This window comes from Zootoca vivipara, chromosome 16 (genome assembly GCF_965207765.1).
Source record: "Zootoca vivipara chromosome 16, rZooViv2.hap1.1, whole genome shotgun sequence".
Classification (NCBI taxonomy): Eukaryota; Metazoa; Chordata; class Lepidosauria; order Squamata; family Lacertidae; genus Zootoca; species Zootoca vivipara.
The window spans coordinates 15,093,429-15,112,881 of NC_142599.1; the positions used below are offsets into that span (position 1 = coordinate 15,093,429).

Below are 19,453 nucleotides of genomic sequence, written 5' to 3' on the forward strand. Positions count from 1 at the left end.
TCAAAAGAGCCAGATGCAAAGTTCTGGTTCAGGCAAAATTATTATTATTATTATTATTACTATTATTATTATTATTAATTGTTATTTATACACCACCCATCTGGCTGGGTCAAAAACACGGTCAAACATCAAACACTAAAAACTTCCCTAAACAGGGCTACCTTCAGATGTCTTCTAAAAGTCAGATCGTTGTTTATTTCCTTGACATCTGATGGAAGGGCATTCCACAGGGTGGGCACCACTACCAAGAAAGCCCTCTGCTTGGTTCCCTGTAACCTCACTTCTCGCAGTGAGGGAACCGGCAGAAGGTCCTCTGCGCTGGACCTCAGTGTCTGGGCTGAAGGATGGGGGTGGAGATGCTCCTTCAGGTATACTGAGTATTTGCAGGCAGAGGGAGCGTGGGTGATACTGTACTATTGAGGCTCATCCACACTGACATTTGCCCTGTGATTTCTAGTCACAGGTCTGAGGGGTTCTTCTTTTGCCCTGCAAAGTCATACCTGCAACTGTTCCAGTTTTTCCAGGACATCCCGAAATTGCAGAAGTCGGGGTTTTTTTTGCAGATGGGTGTTTGTTCTGTTTCGGCAGTAAACAGCAGGTTCCCCCAGGAAAAGCTGTGGGGCAAAGCTGAAACCTCTCAAACCCATGACTAGGAATCCTGGGACAAAACGAAAGTGTGGCTGAGCCCTTGATTTGGCAGCAGAGCACCAATGGTCCATTTACAACTACAGTGGTACCTTGGTTCTCAAACGCCTTGGTGCTCAAACACTGCAAACCTGGAAGTAAGTGTTCCGGCTTGCAAACCTTTTTTGGAAGCCGAACGTGCTCCGTTTTGAGTGCCACACTTCCGTTTTAAGTGTTCCGCTTCCGATTTGAGTGTTACACTGAGGTCTGTCTGTTTTTGCTGTTTATTTTGCATTTTTGTGGCTCTCTTTTGTTTTTGTTTTTGTGACTGTGTGGAACTGAGCTCAGGTACTAATCGATTGATTGATTGATTGATTGATTGTGTGACAACAGTACATTGTACATTTTTTTCATTTTATGGATCAATGGTCTCTTTAGATAGTAAAATTCATGTTAAATTGCTGTTTCAGGGGTTGTTTTTAAAAGTCTGGAACGGATTAATCCATTTTGCATTACCTTCTATGGGAAAGCGTGCCTTGGTTTTGGAACGCTTTGGTTTTGGAACAGACTTCCGGAATGGATTAAGTTTGAGAACCAAGGTACCACTGTAACACAATTTTTCCCCGGGGCAGAAGTGCAGCCAGACTGAATTTATACAATTTGAGGATGGCAAACCGCCAAAGCCTCTTCCCCAAGTCTGGGGGGCGTTCACATGGGCTCACTGCCTTTTGAGGATGCAATTGGTCATGAACACCTACAGCTGGTTGATCTATTTAGCTTTGCGGTTCCAAGCTTTGCACGAAATTAATCCATTAATTGAAAACCTGCTTAGTAATTTTTAACTTCGAGTAATTGGTGCCTGCTGATGGTTTTGGCAAGATAGGAGAGAGAGAGAGAGAGAGAGAGAGAGAGAGAGAGAGAGAGAGAGAGAGAGAGAGAGAGAGTTGAGAAGCAGCCCATGTTGTATCCTGAGAGGGGCCAGCCGTTGATAAATTGGTAGCACCCCCCACCCCCGTGGGGGTCCTTGAATCGGAGATGGGGAGCTTCCTCTCTGACCTGGTGAGTACCTCCTTCTTCATAAGCCATTTTCATAAGCTATTATACATTTTTTTAAAAAAAATCCTCAAAAGTTACTCATAGAGCAAAAACCGAAAACATCAATATTGATAGATCAAGCGAACAACAGAATTTGTGTTTTAGAAACCCACTCAAATATGAGCATTTGGAGTATGGTCTGACTAGCAATGCAAAATGTTCGCCCTTGGCAATGAAGGGTGGAGCAGCAGTAACGGGGAGCAGCCCTCTGTGTGAGACCCACTTGAGAATTTGGCTGTGTGGGGGTCTTTGCAGCAACAACATCTAGAATCTAACACATGAGTTGCGTCGCACTGGACCTTCACGGCAGGCCATGGCATCCTTTGGGAACAGGGTACTGGATATGTTTTCTCCCCTTGCACGGTGTGACACCTCCCTGCCTTCACTTTCTGACCCACAACTTCCCCCCAGTGTGTCCTGCCTACCTTGGATGGTCAGGGTGGTCCTTTGCCTCAACTGGTGCTGCTGCAGTTGCCGTGGTGATTTCAGGTCCTCCGCTCCCCCGGCCTCTTGTCACCACAAAAGGATGCTCCCCATTACTTCTGCTCCAGGGGTGGGGGGGAGCAGTACCTGACCTGGAGCCCCCAGCTCATGTCTCCAAGTTTTGAGAAATCCTACCTGCACAGAATTATTCTTTTTCTCTCCGATGAGGCTTCACGATGTGCTGGGTGGAAGTGGCAGAAGATGGGTGCGCTGGTTTTCGGGAAGGTGGGTGGCTTTCTTCTGGCTGAGGCAAAGCAAGAGGCCTGTTTTCTCCTGGCCACGGCAGCAGACCCCCTTCATTGTCCTTCCTTTTTCAAAGGAAAATATCTGGCCAGTTCCTTTCATCCCAAATATAGGTATGAACAGGGTCTGCATTTTACCACTAGAGGACAGCAGATATCAGAAGGGAAATATATATATATAAGGAGGATATTGGGGTCCCTTGTTAACACACCTCAGGGGTCTGAGGGAAGCCAGGTCAAGAATTATGAAAGAACAAGTCTAAAGAAGAAATCTTACAAGTAAGAGAAGAAAGGTTAATAAGGTCTGACAGAGGGTATTATTTGTAAAGGATTTTTGCTTTATTTGAGAAATGTTATATTTTGCTGTGTGATACAACTGTTGTTTGTGTATTTCAGTTTTTATTGAATAAGTAAAAGCAATAAAAAATCACATGAGAAAAAAAAGAATTATGAAACTTTTCATATCATCATAGACGATCTGTCAATACTGGCCAGTTATTCATCATGTACTATAGAATTAATTAACAAATCCATTTTAAAAGAGAAAAGAAAATACTCGTGATAAATTCCAGCATTTGAACATTCGGCTTTGTTCATTTGCCAATTCTGTAGAATTTTTCTGAAATCTACTGTGTATTTCCCCCCCTTTGGGGCACCAGGAGATGCCCTTCAAGCTTCAAAGGCTCTGGATATGCTTTGTCTTTACAGATTCAATATCGCGGGTTGTTCCAGATGATCTTTGTGCTGGGCATAGGTGGCAGCTTCCCATACGGGTTTCACATTTCTGTGATCAACTACCCCTCCCTGGTAAGAAAAAAAGCAAAACCTGTCCTGCATTCCTTAGGTTGGAACTGTCAAGGCCGCAAGAGGGGAGCCTTGGACTGAGTGAGATCAGCCACAGCATTGCTTGTTCACTGAATGGCAGCAATAGCTCTCCAAGGGTTCAAGGCAGGATGCAGGGGTGCCAACTTGAATAAAATATTGGGGAGGGGAGGTAAAGGCCCACCCGGTATAATTGATCACAAGACGCACACACACAATTTGAAGGGCAATGCCCATCAAAGAACCAGGCAGAGGGCCTTCTTGGTAGTGGCGCCCGCCCTGTGGAATGACCTCCCATAAGATGACAACGATCTGACTTTTAGAAGACATCTGAAGACAGCTCTGTTTAGGGAAGTTTTTTAATGTTTGATGTTTGGTTGTGTTTTTAATATTCTGTTGGGAGCTGCCCAGAGCGGCTGGGGAAACCCAGCCAGATGGGTTGGGCAGGGCCGGGTTTAGGTTCGATGAGGCCCTAAGCTAGTGAAGGTAATGGGGACCTTCATATGTCCAGCTGTCCTTTGTCAACAACACATTGTCGCTATTTTTTGTGTTGAATATATGCTATATGTCAATGTATGGACCTAATAGGTCTCTAAAGCCATTTGCACATAATGAAATATGTCTTTTATCAAAGTAATTGTTGAACTGGAATGCAATTAAGAAGAAGTATATTAATAGTGAAATGCAATTAAGAAGGGAACGCGGGTGGCACTGGGGTCTAAACCACAGAGCCTAGGGATTGCCGATCAGAAGGTCGGCGGTTTGAATCCCCATGACGGGGTGAGCTCCCATTGTTCGGTCCCAGCTCCTGCCAACCTAGCAGTTCGAAAGCACGTCAAAGTGCAAGTAGATAAATAGGTACCACTCTGGTGGGAAGATAAATGGCGTTTCCATGCACTGCTCTGGTTTCACCAGAAGCGGCTTTGTCAGGCTGGACACATGACCCGGAAAAAACTGTCTGCAGACAAACACTGGCTCCCTCGGCCAGTAAAGTGAGATGAGCACCACAAACCAGAGTTGACTTAACAGTCAGGGGTCCATTTACCTTTTTTCAATTAAGAAGAAGTATATTGGGGGGCCCAAGAGAGGGGGCCCCTAAGCTATAGCTTGTTTAGCTTATACGTAAATTCTGCACTGCTCGGCCCCTAGGAGTTGGTTCCTATGGGCATGTGTCTCCTATGGGCATGTGTCTCTCCCAGCCCCACCTATGGACTGAATCAGGGAACTGATCCACCCACTGTTTTGTGGGTGTAGCCTCTCTTCACCAGTGACTTGAAGGGGCTGTCTAATTGGCTGGCTCCACATCAGGGGTGGAGGGCTAACTAGAAGCTTCCACAACTGATAGGCAGCTTTGCTATCAGTCTACCGTAATCCCAACAAGTATAATGTACCAGAAGCACAAAACACGATCTGGAAATGTGTGCACAGCCAATATCCGAAGCCCGTAATCTCATCCACAGGCAACACAGGCAACTGGTAAAGCGCCCCAACATGCATGCCCGTTGCATATTTTCAGGGGATCAAAAATTTGTAAATTGGCCAGACTTGATGGGCTTCACTAGTTCCAAGGGCAGGGAGTCAATCATTGACACGAGCCCAGAAAAGTTAATTGAGATGTCTCATAAGCAGCAACTATGTTGGTCTTGTTTTGTACAGTCCGATTTTACATCCACAGCTGGTGGCGCTGTGGGTTAAACCACTGAGCCTAGGGCTTGCTGATCAGAAGGTCAGCGGTTCGAATCCCCGCGACAGGCTGAGCTGCAAGTAAATAAATAGGTACCGCTCTGGCGGGAAGGTAAACGGCGTTTCCAATGCGCTGCTCTGGTTTGCCAGAAGTGGCTTAGTCATGCTGGCCACATGACCCGGAAGCTGTACACCGGCTCCCTCGGCCAATAACGTGAGATGAGCACCGCAACCCCAGAGTCGTCTGCGACTGGACCTAATGGTCAGGGGTCCCCTTTACCTTTACCTTTTATGTTGCTACCGTATGTTGGTCTTGTTTTGTAGAGTCCAATTGACGAAAGGTGGTTCAAACTCCATTACTTAAATAAAGTTTGTTACCAAGGTGGGGTCTAAATGCTGAAAGTAACTATAAATTAAATATTTCTTTTATATACACTTTAGTAATACCGTATGTACAATGTGTTGATCCGCTGACATTCTTTGCAAGTGCAATTTATAACTGTAGCTGTTTGTACTGTTATAAGAAAAAAAACTGCTCCCTTTCCCTTATATGGGGTACCCAAGAGCCCGTATAGAGTCCTTAAGTAGGAGGTCCCCTATCAGGAGGAGAAAATAACAGAGGCCAAGCAGAGAATACTGAGAAGCAAAGCGGCTAGTAAGCATGATCTTTATTAAACTGTTGCAACAGGGTGCTCACTCACCCCACGCAGGAGGGAGGAGGAACCCAGAACAATGGTGTGCAAGCTCTTATACAGTATAGACTTTTGAAATTGCCTACCCTGTAGCTCAAGACCACCACCCCAAAACATCATATATACATCACTGAAGGGGGCAGTTTACAACAGAAATCCTGTCTGGCAGGGTACTGATAATGGTCATTGATTGCTTTACCTGGGCACCCTGGCCATTCCTTTTGAGATGCTAAATACTTAGTTCCTGAATCCAGGTCACAGTTTCCCCCTTATTCATACACATATATGCCCTTAAGACAGGATTTGTGAGCAAAGAGACAATAAGGGGAATATTTGAGGTTACTGGAAGAGTCAAAATGGCTTCAGGATTGTTCTCCTGTACTATTTCAGGTATGTGGTTTATATACTTATGTATGTGTTTGCCTTGTACATTTATGAATACACACACACACACACACACACACACAGAGAGAGAGAGAGAGACATATATATATATAAGGCTGCAGAATTCCTATAACTACCAGACTTTTAGAGGACATCTGAAGGCAGCCCTGTTTAGGGAAGCTTTTAATGTTTAATAAATTATTGTATTTTAATATTTCTGTTGGAAGCCACCCAGAGTAGCTGGGGAAACCTAGCCAGATGGGTGGGGTATAAATAATAAATTATTATAATAATTATTATTATTATAACAGTATGATGTTACATTTTGAATTGAATTGTTGCACATCTCAATGTTATTTAGTTTAATTTAATTATTTACATGCTGCCCATCTGACTGGGTTGCCCCAGTCACTCTGGGCGGCTCCCAACAAAACATTAAAAAAAACCCACCATTATTGTTTGTGTTATAAGGAAATAGACGCACAATGAATTTTTGTGTTTGTTTGTTTGCAGCACATTAAAAAATTCATCAACGAGACCTGGCTGGAGCGGCATGGCTCCCCTCTCCCGCAAGAAACCATCCTCTTGCTGTGGTCCTTCATTGTTTCCATCTACGGCATAGGGGGGCTCTTGGGAAGCGTGTGCTGTGGGTACCTGACCACAAAATATCGGAAGTAAGTCCCTCCCTAAGCGATGTGTTACTTCCGTGCACATGTAAATCTATGACGTAGGATTCCAGCCCGCCAGGCCAGTGCCCTGGAAGTTGGTGCCGGGGGGGGGGGTTCTAATTCAAAGAGATGCATCTTATTCTCAGTCCTGGAAAAAGCAAAACAAGCACACGTACCTATTGTTGCTGTACTTCGCACTTCCATAGAATAATAGAGTTGGAAGAGACCACAAGGGCCATCCAGTCCAACCCCCTGCCAAGCAGGAAACACTACCAAAGCATTCCTGACAGATGGCTGTCAAGCCTCTGCTTAAAGACCTCCAAAAAAGGAGACTCCACCACAGTCCTTGGCAGCAAATTCCACTGTCGAACAGCTCTTACTGTCAGGAAGTTCTTCCTAATGTTTAGGTGGAATCTTCTTTCTTGTAGTTTGAATCCATTGCTCCATTTCCGCTTCTCTGGAGCAGCAGAAAACAACCTTTAGAACACACCCCAGCATAGCTGCCAAGTCCCAGTTAGAAAAATACGGGATCAGCAGCGCCGGCACCAGAAGTCGCTTCTACGCCTGTCCAGACAGGCGTAGAAGCAACTTCCAGCGCCGGCGCTGCCCGATTTCCGGTGCCCAGACATGGGCAGAGCGGCACCGGAAGAAATCTGGGAGAATTACGGGATATTTTGCCATTCGGGATAACAGCGGGAAACGGCTTTAAAAACGGGGGTTTCCCGGGGGAAACGGGAGACTTGGCAGCTATGCACCCCAGAGTTGAAAAGTAATCTGCAAACTGTCCCATATGTTCCTTAGTTGTAAGTGTGTGTGCATGTGTTGGGCAAATAGTTGGCTGCGAAGAGAAAGTTGGGGCAGGGATTGTTGCTGTTGATTATTTGTATTTTTATTTTGCATCTTCTGGTTTATGTGGGAATTGCTCAATTCCAAACACTTTTTGGTGTTTTCTTTATTATGACTACTTTTGTTATGTTTGTCATTATATTGTTGCTGTTTTTTATACACTGTAAACCACCTTGAGCATGGTTTTAACTTCAGAAAGGCAGTATACAAATAAAACTTTATTGATTGGTAGGTTGATTGATTGATTGATTGAGGTAATATACCCGGAGGTCTCGGGGCAGTTCACAGAAAAGATCACAACCAGTCTAATTTTAATTTTAATTTATTTGAATTAATTTTGGGGTGCATTTTAATCGATTGTTTGTTTGTTTTTATGTATATTGTGTTTTATAAGATGTTAGCCGCTTTGAGCCCAGCTCTGGCAGGGGAGGGCAGGATACAAATAAAATGTTGTTGTTGTTGTTGTTGTTGTTGTTGTTGTTGTCATATCAATAGCTGCCAAGTACCCCGTTTTCCCCAGGAAACCCCCGTTTTTACTTACCTTTTCCCGGTGGTCCCCCGTATCACTTCATCTCCCGTTTTTCACCGTTATTTTCTCCTGCCGGCGGCCATTTTTTTCTTTCTGATTTGCCCTTCTATGGGCACCCAAAATGGCCGCTGCCGGCTTCAAAAGTCGCATCTACGCATGTCCGGAAGTGTCATAGACGCTACTTCCGGTGTCAGCGGCGGCCATTTTTGGTGCCCATAGATGGGCAGAGCGACCCCGGAAGTTGCGTTGACGCACTTCCTGACATGCGTAGAAGCGACTTTCGAAGCCGCCGGCGGCCATTTTTGGTGCCCATAGAAGGGCAAAGTGACACCGGAAGTTACGTCGACGCAACTTCTGGTGTCACACGGCTGCCGGTCCCGGATTCTGCAGTCCGGGACTTGGAAGGTAAGTTATATCAGAATAAAAACAACAACCCAATCACACCCACACACCCAGAAAAGAGCCACATTTTAAAAGGGTATAGGATGTTAAACAGATCAACCCAAAGGCCTGGTTAAAAAGGAACGTTTTTGCCTGACACCTAAAGGTGTGTAATGAAGGCGTCAGGTGAACTTCCCTGGGGAGAGCATTCCACAGATGGGGAGCCACTGCAGAGAAGGCCCTGTTCTCGTGTTGCCACCCTCTGGACCTCTTGAGGAGGAGGCACAAGAAGGAGGGCCTCAGAAGATGATGTCAGGGTCTGGGTAGGATTGATCTCCCAAAGAGGCTGGGAGAACTTTGCTCCACTTTTGATCCTGATATGAATTTGTAGTAGCAAAGCAGGGGTTGGGTCAGATTCTCCTTGGATAGATGGCCCAGCTGACCAGGCCCTTATAAGCCCACGGTGTTTGCACCCCCACTTGAGAGTCACTTGTATCCCACCCCAGGTGCAAATCAGGCCACGAGGTAAGTCCATGTCCCTTTGTTGTTGGTGGGAGCAGCTGAGCTGTTGCTCTAAGGCAGGCATAGGCAAACTCAGCCCTCTAGCTGTTTTGGGACTACAACTCCCATCATCCACAGCTAACAGGAGCAGCGGTCAGGGATGATGGGAACTGTAGTCTCAAAACGTCTGGAGGGCCGAGTTTGCCTATGCCTGCTCTAAGGTCCCTGTGCCTGCCTTTCTCCCCTTGATTCCGCCTTCCATTGCAGAAAGAAATGTCAGATGTTCACCAACTTGATCATGCTGACGGCTGCGTCGCTCATGGGTTTCAGCAAGATGGCCGGGTCCTTCGAGATGATCCTCCTGGGGCGCTTTCTCTACGGAGTCGGCATTGGTATGAAGGAAGCGTACTGGCACTTGCAGCAAAGTCACCACAACCTTCCTGGGGCATTGTGTTTTTGTTCCTTCATCAGTCTCGTCTTCTTTTTAAATGACAGTGGTACCTTGGTTCTCAAACTTAATCCGTTCCGGAAGTCCGTTCCAAAACCAAAGCATTCCAAAACCAAGGCACGCTTTCCCATAGAAAGCGATGCAAAATGGATTAATCTGTTCCAGACTTTTAAGAACAACATCTAAAGCGTAAATTTAACATGAATTGTACTATCTAACGAGACCATTGAGCCATAAAATGAAAGCAATAATTGATGCACTGTACTATAAAATAAATAAGACAATATTGTAGATGATAAAAAGTTAAAATTATTTTTTTTCTCACCTGCGCTGATGATAGTCCTTGTTTGGTTGGGGGGCTTTTATCCATTTCCGCAGTCACACAATCAATCAATCAATCAATCAATCAGTAGCTGAACTGGGTTCCGCACAGTCACAAAAACAAATTTACCAAAAAAAGCCTCAAAAACAAAAACGGAAAATAAATAGCCAAAACAAAAGTGCCACACTTAATCCGTTCTGGGAGTCCGTTTGACTTCCAAAATGTCTGAAAACCAAGGTGCAGCTTCTGATTGGTGCAGGCACCCCAGAAACAATAGCTGACAGCCGCATTGGACGTTCGGCTTCCGAAAAACGTTCAAAAACCGGAACACTTACTTCTGGGTTTTTGGCGTTTGAGAACCAAAGCATTTGAGAACCCAGGTACCACTGTACTATGTTGGTCTTTTAAATGGGTCTTTAAAGCATTTCTTACCAGAAATTCCAGCGGCAGGAGGGAGATGCAGGAGGCTGGTTCATTTGGAGATGCTATAAGTCAAGACGCCTTGTTTGTGCAGGCAGAGAATCCTGCCTAGCCTTCCCCAATTTTTGCAGTCTCTTTAACTTAACCCTGCCCATTTGCCAGAACTCACTGGAGGGTGGCCGAGCCTGGAAACCTAGATGGATGAGCTTCAGGGCACTTGGGCAGAGCTGTGGATTGGGGAGCAGGTTGGAGACCTGCTAAGACAGGACCCGGCTACATGCTGACCCATGAGCAAGTCACATGCAACAGCTGCCAATAATAATTCGTTTGAGTTGACCTTGAACCTGGAGACGGTGAAGCTAGGTGGTTTTGCAGGTTTCTTCACTGTGTTTCTCTATCATGCCCCCCCCACTCTTTCCCAAGGGTTTTCTTTCAACATACACCCTCAGTACGTGGGAGAGATTTCGCCAAAGAAGCTGCGCGGATTCACAAATGCCACCGTGGCTGTTTTCTTGACCCTCGGGAAAGTCTCGGGACAAGTGATGGGCTTGGGGTAAGTGCAGCTCCTCCTCTGCGGTGCCTGAAAGATGCTCGAGAACAGGGTGGCCGAAAGGCTTGGGGACTTTTGTGTTGAATAAAAATCACATGAACTTAAATTAGAACCTTTGGTTTCAAAGCTGCATGCTTTGGGTATGGGTCTTTGAATTCTGAGCTGCTCAAAAGAATGTGTGGGTTTGGGAGGAGGGACCGGGGGGGGGGGCTGTGCTCCTGTTGGGGAGGGCTGTCCTGTGATGGTGACACCCCCCTGCAGTGGCGTGAGGTCAGTGCACTGCAGGGACTAGGCTAGTAGTCCCGAAATGTTCCCCTGGCGCCTCCTTCCCAAAGCCCAGGGAGCTTCTGCCTGGCTTAAGGAGGGAGGAGTGATGCTCCGATTGATCCAAGAGCCCTTCCGCCACTTTCCGAAAGCTCGCTGGGCTTTGGGAAGAAGAAGAGTTTAGATTTGATATCCCGCAGAATATATCCAATAGATTTGATATCCAAAGGCAGAAGCTTCTGTGTGTACTGGCCATGGGAAGGCAGCATCCTCCACTGCAGCCAAGGACAGCAAGCGAGCTTAGAAGAGTTTGGATTTGGATTTGATATCCCGCTTTATCACTACCCGAAGGAGTCTCAAAGCAGCTAACATTCTCCTTTCCCTTCCTCTCCCACAACAAACACTCTGTGAGGTGAGTGGGGCTGAGAGACTTCAGAGAAGTGTGACTAGCCCAAGGTCACCCAGCAGCTGCATGTGGAGGAGAGGAGACGCGAACACGGTTCCCCAGATTACGGGTCTACCGCTCTTAACCACTACACACTAGCTGGAGGATGCCAGCATCCTGTCATAGGGCTGGCACCTCCTTCCCAAAACCCAGGATGCTCCTGCCCAGCTTAGGGAGGGGAGGCGCCTTGTGCCCTTGCAAGCTAGTGCCTCTGGCCCTAACTATTCACTTACAAAAAAAAAAATCACTGTACGCCATTGCCCCCTGACTTCCTCCTTCTCTTCTCCCTCCTTCTCTTCTCTGCAGGGAAATGTTAGGCAGTGACTTCTTGTGGCCTTTGCTACTGGCTTTCAGTGGGCTCACTGCAGTAGTCCAGCTGCTGGCCCTCCCTTGCTTCCCGGACTCCCCATCCTACCTTCTGATCCAGAAGGGCAATGAAGAAGCCTTCATGAAAGGTAGGACCCGATGCCATCTGGACAGGTCAGGCAGGCGGGCTATCTGGAAGCAGCAGGGCTGAGACAGGCTGGCTCCAGGGTTGCCAATGACTTCGAGCAGGGCTCACCAATGCCAGAGGTGGATTTAGAGCAGCACGACTGGTTCTGGCGCACCGGGCATCTAGTCTAGGGGGCGCTGCAATTGCGACATAGTGAATTCAGCAGAACAGAAGGCAAGAGACAGGGGGGTGCAAAATGTTGGCCCTGCACAGGGCACTGCTGAAATCTGAAAGACCAGAGTCCACCGTTGCAAATGCAGCACCCACAAAGCCCTTCTCTGGTGCCTGCAGGGTCCTCTCCCCTTGCAGAAACAAGGCTTGCAAGGAGTGAGGCCTCAGGGCAAGGGATTTCCATGAAATAAGAATCATCACAGAGCAAAAAGACCTATAGTCTCGGTGGCCACTCCCAGTCACCAGTCTAGCTGCTGCATTCTGGATTAGTTGTAGTTTCCGGGTCACCTTCAAAGGTAGCCCCACAGAGAGCAAATTGCAGTAGTATAAGCGGGAGATAACTAGAGCATGCGCCACTCTGGCGAGACAGCCTGCAGGCAGGTAGGGTCTCAGCCTGCATACCAGATGGAGCTGGTAGAGAGCTGCCCTAGTAGAAATTGATTGATCTACCCCTTGAGCTGATCCAAGGGTCACTTTGGGTGGAGCCAGGCCTATATGTGCTTCCTTCCTTCCGCACCGTAGCCATCAAGCAGCTCTGGGGCGAAGGTGACCACCAAGCGGAGATTGAGGACCTCAAGAAGGAGAAGTCCGCCGTGGCCAGCACCAAGAGCCTGCGCGTCCTGGAGCTGATGAAGGCCCGCTCCTTCCGCTGGCAGCTCTACGTGATGATCACAGTCATGACCACCTTGCAGCTCTGTGGCATCAACGCAGTTGAGTCTTTGCTTCCTGGGGGACGCAGAGGCTTCCAGGGGTCCTCCATTGTGGTGGGAGCAGGAAGTCACACGGCCTTTTGGATCAAGCAAACCTTACGACAGGAAACAGCTATGGTGGCTCTTCTCCAGGTGCTACTCCAACTCCCATCAGCCTCTGCACCCAGCAGGACAAGGATGATGGGACTTGTATCCAGGGACATCTGGAGGACCACCGGCACCAGCGAAGAAGGGTCTACTTGCTTCCTGGTGGGGAGCAGAAGGGTTGCTGCGGCCCGGCCCAGCCATGGCCAGTCTGTGGCTGGATCTACACTCACCTGTAGAATGTTACTAGAACAATATTAGAAATACTGTTCTAAAATGGAAGTTTCCTTTCCAAAAGGCCCACCTAGTTCGAGATAGTTAGTAGCTCTGCAGTACCCTCTGCTGTCACATTTTAATAATATGACCCTTACATTTTGAAGCATTTTCTTAACCCTTTCCTAACGTTATAAACCATGAGTGTCGATCCGCCCTGTATCTGCAGGCTCAGCAGGCAGGTCAGCTCATGCAGGTCAGCCCAATATATTTTGCTGCCTGCCTGAGACAGAGCAAAAGACGTCCCTGTCCCCCTCCAACATACACAAACACCAGTCAAGGTGCAGAGAACAAAAGGCCAGCCAAGTCATTGCAGTAGTATAAGCCTCCTGCTTTGAGTCATTTGCACACAAGCAGCAGTGGTTCTGCATTATCTGCATCCTTCTGGCTGGAGACATTTCTTCCTGGAGGCTTCCTTGATAGCTCAGTCAGTAGAGCGAGAGACTCTTAATCTCAGGGTCGTGGGTTCGAGCCCAAAGTTGGGCAGAAGATTCCTGCATTGGCAGGAGGCTGGGCTAGATGGCTCTCCAATTCTAGGAGTCTATGATTCTACAAGTGGAGACAAATCTGGGGTGGATGTGAGTGCCGAGGAGCTGCTGCCTGAAAAAACAACAACAACAAGGCCATATCCAAAGCCCCACGCCAGTGCTCTGGAGGGAGGGGTGTGTGGTCCCTGTATTGCAGGGGGTTGGACTAGATGAGCCTTTGGCTCCTTCCCAACTGCAGTTTCTATCTGTGGTAGGCAGGGACGTGTCCCTGCTGTGAAGCACCTGCCTTCTAACAGAAGGGAACGGGGACAGGTGGGGAGCCCCTGCAAAACACGGAGCTTTGCAGGCAAAAACGTATCCAGCAAACTAGCCCCACGTCTCCTCAACTCCTTCCTGCCTTTTCCAGATCTATTTCTACTCCTTTGAAGTCTTCCGCACAGCCAGGTTTGAAGAGGAGCTCATTCCGTACATCGCTCTGGGCGTGGGAATGTGCGAGTGCCTCTCGTCCATCCTGTGCGTAAGTTCAAGGGGGGGCACAGCCAGTCCTCCCAAAGTCAGGGGGGGTCCCTCATGCATTTCCCCAGCCCCTGTTACCCTGGCAGGCTGCCTGAGGTCCCCCTCCTTTTGCTGCCTTCCAGAGTTCCCTCATTGAGCGCTTTGGACGGAGGCTTCTGCTCTGGGGGGGCTACGCCGCGATGGTCCTGGTCCTGGCTCTGCTCACCCTGACCCTCTCGCTCCAGGTAAGGCAGTGCATGTTGACTTTAAGACTATTTGCTGAAGAAGAATTTTCAAAACAGGGCGTACCAACTTCACCTGGCATATAAACTTCAAGAAATAAATCTATCTATAAGCGACTATTTGAAAAATTTGAATCATTCAAACTATTAGTCCAACACAATGTTACTTTTGTGTCCAGAGTTCTTGCCTTTCTACAATTTTTTGTGTAAGCTTCAATCAAGAACTCGACTTCTTTAGTTATACATAGGGCTGGCTCCGTAGACGGTTTGGAAACTTCAGCTGGTGCAGAATTCAACGGCCAGGTTGCTCACCGGAGTAAGACAGTTTGAGCATATTACACCGATCCTCGTTCAACTGCACTGGCTACCAATGAGTTTCCGGGCCCAATTCAAAAGTGCTGGTTTTGACATATAAAGCCTTAAATGGTTCAAGACCGCAATACCTCAAGGACCACCTCCTTCCGTATGAACCTACCCAGACCCTGAGATCATCTTCTGAGGCCCTCCTTCATGTGCCTCCTCCTCGAGAGGTCTGGAGGGTGGCAACACGAGAACAGGGCCTTCTCTGCAGTGGCTCCCCATCTGTGGAATGCTCTCCCCAGGGAAGTTCACCTGGTGCCTTCATTATACATCAGGCATCCCCAAACTGTGGCCCTCCAGATGTTTTGGCCTACAACTCCCATGATCCCTAGCTAACAGGACCAGTGGTCAGGGATGATGGGGATTGTAGTCCAAAACATCTGGAGGGCCGAAGTTTGGGGGTGCCAGTTATACATCTTTAGGCATTGGGGAAAAACGTTTCTTTTAAACCAGGCCTTTGGTTGATCTGATTGACATCCTATGCTCTTTTAAAATGTGTTTTTTTGTGGGGGGCTATTGGGTTGTTTTTGTTTTTTTATTATGTATTTTGTGGTCTTCTATCTTGATTTTATTCTGTGAACCACCCTGAGACCCCCTGGGTATAGGTATATTAATAATAATAATAATAATAATAATAATAATAATAATAATAATAAGCCTCTCTGCCCCTGGCCCTCAAGGGACTGGCACCCCCAGCAGCCCACTTGGGCACCCCCAATTCTCCTCTGCTTGCCTTTGCAACAGGAAGCATTGGATCCTTCCACTCCCGCTTAGAGGACCCTTTTCTTCTTCCCAGCACCGTTTCTTCTGGATGCACCACTTCAGTGTGGTCCTCATCTTCCTCTTTGTGCTCTTCTATGGGATCGGGCCTTGTGAGTACCTCCAGGGGGCGAGGGTGGGGGAAAGGGATGCGAGCAGCCTGCTAGGAGGGCAATGGGTGGAGCCTGGGGGAGCCTGGACCAGCCAGCCACTAAACCAGGCAAGGAGTGAAGGGGGCAAGGCTCGCAAAGGCATGGTCCACATGCATGGCCTTGCCACTTCTGTACTGCGGTGTGCACTGGGTGTTTGTGGGACAGCAGGTGGGGCTGCGGTCAGGGGCGCAGCAAGGGGGGTGTAGGGGACAGGGCGCCCCGGGTTCCACACTGGAGGGGGTGACACTCGGCGCACCCCCCAGCTGCTGTGACTCTGAAGTCTAGCCCCGCTGCGGCAGCGCCCAGTAAAAAGGCTTGCTCGGCCTTGCGGTGGCGGCTGGCTTGGGCTGCTGGGCGGAGCCAAGGGGCGGACCAGGGCCTCCGCGGCTCCACCCAGCAGGAAGCTTCGGCGTATCTGCCGGGGGGCGCCATGTGCGCATGCGGGAGCCGGCTGCGAGTTGCTAGAGGGGCAGAAAGCATTCCGGAGCGAGGATGGGCGCTGCGTCCGTTGCTTAGCCGCTAAGCAACGGACGCAGTGCCCACCCTCGCTCTGGAATGCTTTGGGGCCCTCCAGCAACTCGCGGCCAGCTCCCGTATCCGCACACGGAACTGTGTATCTGCCGGGGGGGAGTGCCATGTGCACATGCGGGCGCTGGAGTGGTTTGCCGGCAGCAAGCCGCTCCAGCGCCATGCGGGGATGGTGCCGAAGTCCTGAGGGTCCCGGGGCCATCCCCGCGTGGCACAGGAGTGGTTTGCTGGTGGCGCCACTGTGCAGCGCCCATGTGTTTAGCGTGCATGTGTGCGTGGTGACGTCACACATGCGCGCTGCGTGCCGACGCCCCGCCCCGGATGCCGCAGCGGCTTCCTCCGCCCCTGGCTGTGGTGTAAACCACTGAGGCTTGGGCTTGCCAATCAGGTCGGCATTTGAATCCCCATGACGAAGTGAGCTCCCGTTGCTCTGCCCCAGCTCCTGCCAACCTAGCAGTCCAAAAGCACGCCAGTGCAAGTAGATAAATAGGTACCGTAGCAAGATTCTGCAGCGGGAAGGTAATCAGCGTTTCTGTGCACTCTGGTTTCCGTCATGGTGTTCCATTGCACCAGAAGCAGTTTAGTCCTGCTGGCCACATGACCCGGAAAGCTGTCTGTGGACAAACGCCGGCTCCCTTGGGCTGAAAGCGGTGATGAGCGATGCTCCCCATAGTCGCCTTTGACTGGACGTACCTTTTTTTTTTTTTACTGGGGCGTGTCCAACCAGGCCCAGATCCATATGCAGGCATGGGAGCTCCCACTGGGCCAAATCCTGCCAACTCAGCACTTGCTGTTGAGAGGTTGGGGTGAGGCATGTCTAGGCATCTGGTCAGGTCTCTGCCAATCCTGACATCTGTGGGTGCTGGGTGGGTGGTGTGGAGGCGGTTGGTGGCACCCAGCCCACACTGGCCTCTGGCAAAGCAGCCAGCCACCCACCCACCCTCAGAGGGCCTAGTCGGGGTGGGTGAGGTTGCAGGACATCTCAGTTGGTAGAGCATGAGGCTCTTAATCACAGGGTCTTGGGTTAGAGCCCCACGTTGAGGGAAAGATTCATGCACTGCAAAAGGTTGGACTAGACCAGGCATCCCCAAACTTTAGCCCTCCAGATGTTTTGGACTACAATTCCCATCTCCCCCGACCACTGGTCCTGTTAGCTAGGGATCATGGGAGTTGTAGGCCAAAACATCTGGAGGGCCGCAGTTTGGGGATGCCTGGACTAGACTAGTTCTATGATTCTTTTTCTCCCCACGTAACATCCGAAGCAGACCAGCTGCAAAGAATTGGGCCCGCTGCACGCTTTTTAAAAAAGCTTTTCTCTGCCTTTCCCAGCTGGAGCCACCATTGCCGTGATGGTCGAGATCTTCAACCAGACCTTCCGCCCGTCGGCCTTTGTGATCGTGGGGTTCATCAACTGGATGGGTCTCTTCCTGCTTGGGATGATCTTTCCGTTCATTGTGGTGAGGCAGCCCACAGGCCACAGGCTGAGTGTCCCACACAATCAACTCTGCGACGGGACATTAGGCACTTAAGGCCATGATGAGGACATGGGTGATTTTGCACACAGCTGTTTGAAAGTGAAAAATGGGGTGTTCACTTCCCTAAAAAATTGTGGGTGTCCTGTATGGGCTGGAGGGCCTGCTTGGTGAACGAGATCTTGCTCTGTATGAATCTGTGGACTGGCCAAGTGTTTGCAAGGAGGGTTTTGAGAATGCAACGCAAGCTTCCTTTGTAGTCGCTGTTTTGAAAAGTTCTAACCTTTTCCCTTCCCTTCTCTTTCCAGGAATATCTCGGCCCCTTCTGCTTCCTGATCTTCATGGGCATCCTTGCAGCCTCCGGCGTTTTCATCTTCTTGTTCCTCCCGGAAACAAAAGGGAAATCTATCATGGAAATTACAGCAGAGTTTAATAAGCTGAATTATGCAAAGAAACAAGTTTTCCCTGCTGAAAATAATGTTCCTCGGGAAACCATATTCTGCACCAGGCTTTAACACCCCATTTGCAGAACCTCCAGCTCTGGGGGAGGGGAGAGAGGAGGGGAAAGAGTCACCAGCTCTGCCCCGATGCAAAGAAAACAACAGCCTGCCCGTGGCTTTCAGCCAAGATGGGACATTTCACCAGTTTACATCCTATTTCCAGTTTACATCCTGTTTCCCACGAGAGACAGGTTATCTATGGTTTGTTTACTCCCAACAAATTGCGATCTGAAGCCATGGTTTGTTGTTGGCTTATGAACCTTGGTTTGGTATTATGTCTAACGTGCCTTTAACCATGGTTTGCTTGAACCCCCGACAAAAAACAGCAACTCACCAAACCAAAAAGGCAAAAGCAACTGAAAAACAAGTCAAATATTGGAGAAGGAGGCCACGGCTTGTTTGATTTTCTGTGGAGTGACTTGTTAACCCATGGTTTGTTAAACAAACCATGGTTTAGTGTAGTGGGGAGGAAACTGTAGCCCTCCAGGTGTTGCTGTAATCATTCCTGCTCATTGGACATGCCGGCTGAGATCTGGAGTCCAGCCATGGCTGGAGAGCCATAGATTCCTCACTCCTTGCACTCTCTGTGAACCAGGCCTATTTCATCCAGTGTCATCTGGTGCCCCCACAGTTGTGGCTATATTCGATTCTGAGTTTTGTAATGTTTACTTCTGCTGTATGTTGCTTTGAATGCAGAAGGTGTATAAGAGTGGGGTATAAATGAAATAAACAATGATCATTTCTGCAAAGGCTTCTTAGAACTCTGTAACACCAGAGGCTGGGGGCAAAAATAAATAAACGTCATCATGCTATTGCTCACCATACCTTGCGACGTAGCTGTTAAGTGGTGATGACTCCAAGCTCAGGGGGAACTCCAGAACACGGCCGATCAAAAGCGGGGCCTTCAGTGTGTTGGCACCAAATTTAAGAGGTGCTGAATGCAAGCCTTGCATGCCCAGGAACAATTGGCAGGGAATTAAGACTCCCAAGTGTCCCTTCACAGTTGTGTCTTTCCTGCCTCCAGCAGGCAGAGGGCCTTCTTGGTAGTGGCACTCACCCTGTGGAATGCCCTCCCACCAGATGTCAAGGAGGTTTTATAGATATGGAGTAATATACCTTTTTGGAGGCATCTGAAGGCAGCCATATATAGGGAAGCTTTTTAAGGTTTAATGTTTTACTACCAGTATGTTTTTATATGTGCTGGAAGCTGCCCAGAGTGGCTGGGGCAACCCAGTCAGATGGGCAGGGTACAAATTAATATTAACATTAATATTATTAACATTAATAATTATTATTACTGAGCTCACCTGGTGGGCATGGCTGGGGC

At 48.7% G+C, this 19,453-nt stretch overlaps 1 protein-coding gene across 1 annotated transcript; it reads left to right on the forward strand.

Annotated features, from left to right (window-relative positions):
- Positions 1-166: 166 nt before the first annotated feature.
- On the forward strand, positions 167-19,269 carry LOC118076038 (solute carrier family 2, facilitated glucose transporter member 11-like). The gene is made up of 11 exons (XM_035098542.3): positions 167-3,251; positions 6,539-6,699; positions 9,218-9,342; positions 10,564-10,693; positions 11,706-11,854; positions 12,586-12,773; positions 14,025-14,135; positions 14,257-14,358; positions 15,512-15,587; positions 17,484-17,611; positions 17,935-19,269. The coding sequence occupies exons 1-11, from the start codon at positions 3,177-3,179 to the stop codon at positions 18,139-18,141; spliced, it is 1,452 nt and encodes a 483-aa protein (XP_034954433.1). The 5' UTR covers positions 167-3,176; the 3' UTR covers positions 18,142-19,269.
- Positions 19,270-19,453: the final 184 nt, after the last annotated feature.

What these genes read in the sequence shown, in the direction of transcription:
- LOC118076038 (XM_035098542.3), top strand. Translation starts at nt 3,177, where the DNA reads ATGATCTTTGTGCTGGGCATAGGTGGCAGCTTCCCATACGGGTTTCAC. An exon ending in GGACAAGTGATGGGCTTGGG is followed by an intron (nt 10,694 to 11,705) that starts GTAAGTGCAGCT and finishes TCTTCTCTGCAG; the next exon opens with GGAAATGTTAGGCAGTGACT. An exon ending in CCCTGACCCTCTCGCTCCAG is followed by an intron (nt 14,359 to 15,511) that starts GTAAGGCAGTGC and finishes TCTTCTTCCCAG; the next exon opens with CACCGTTTCTTCTGGATGCA.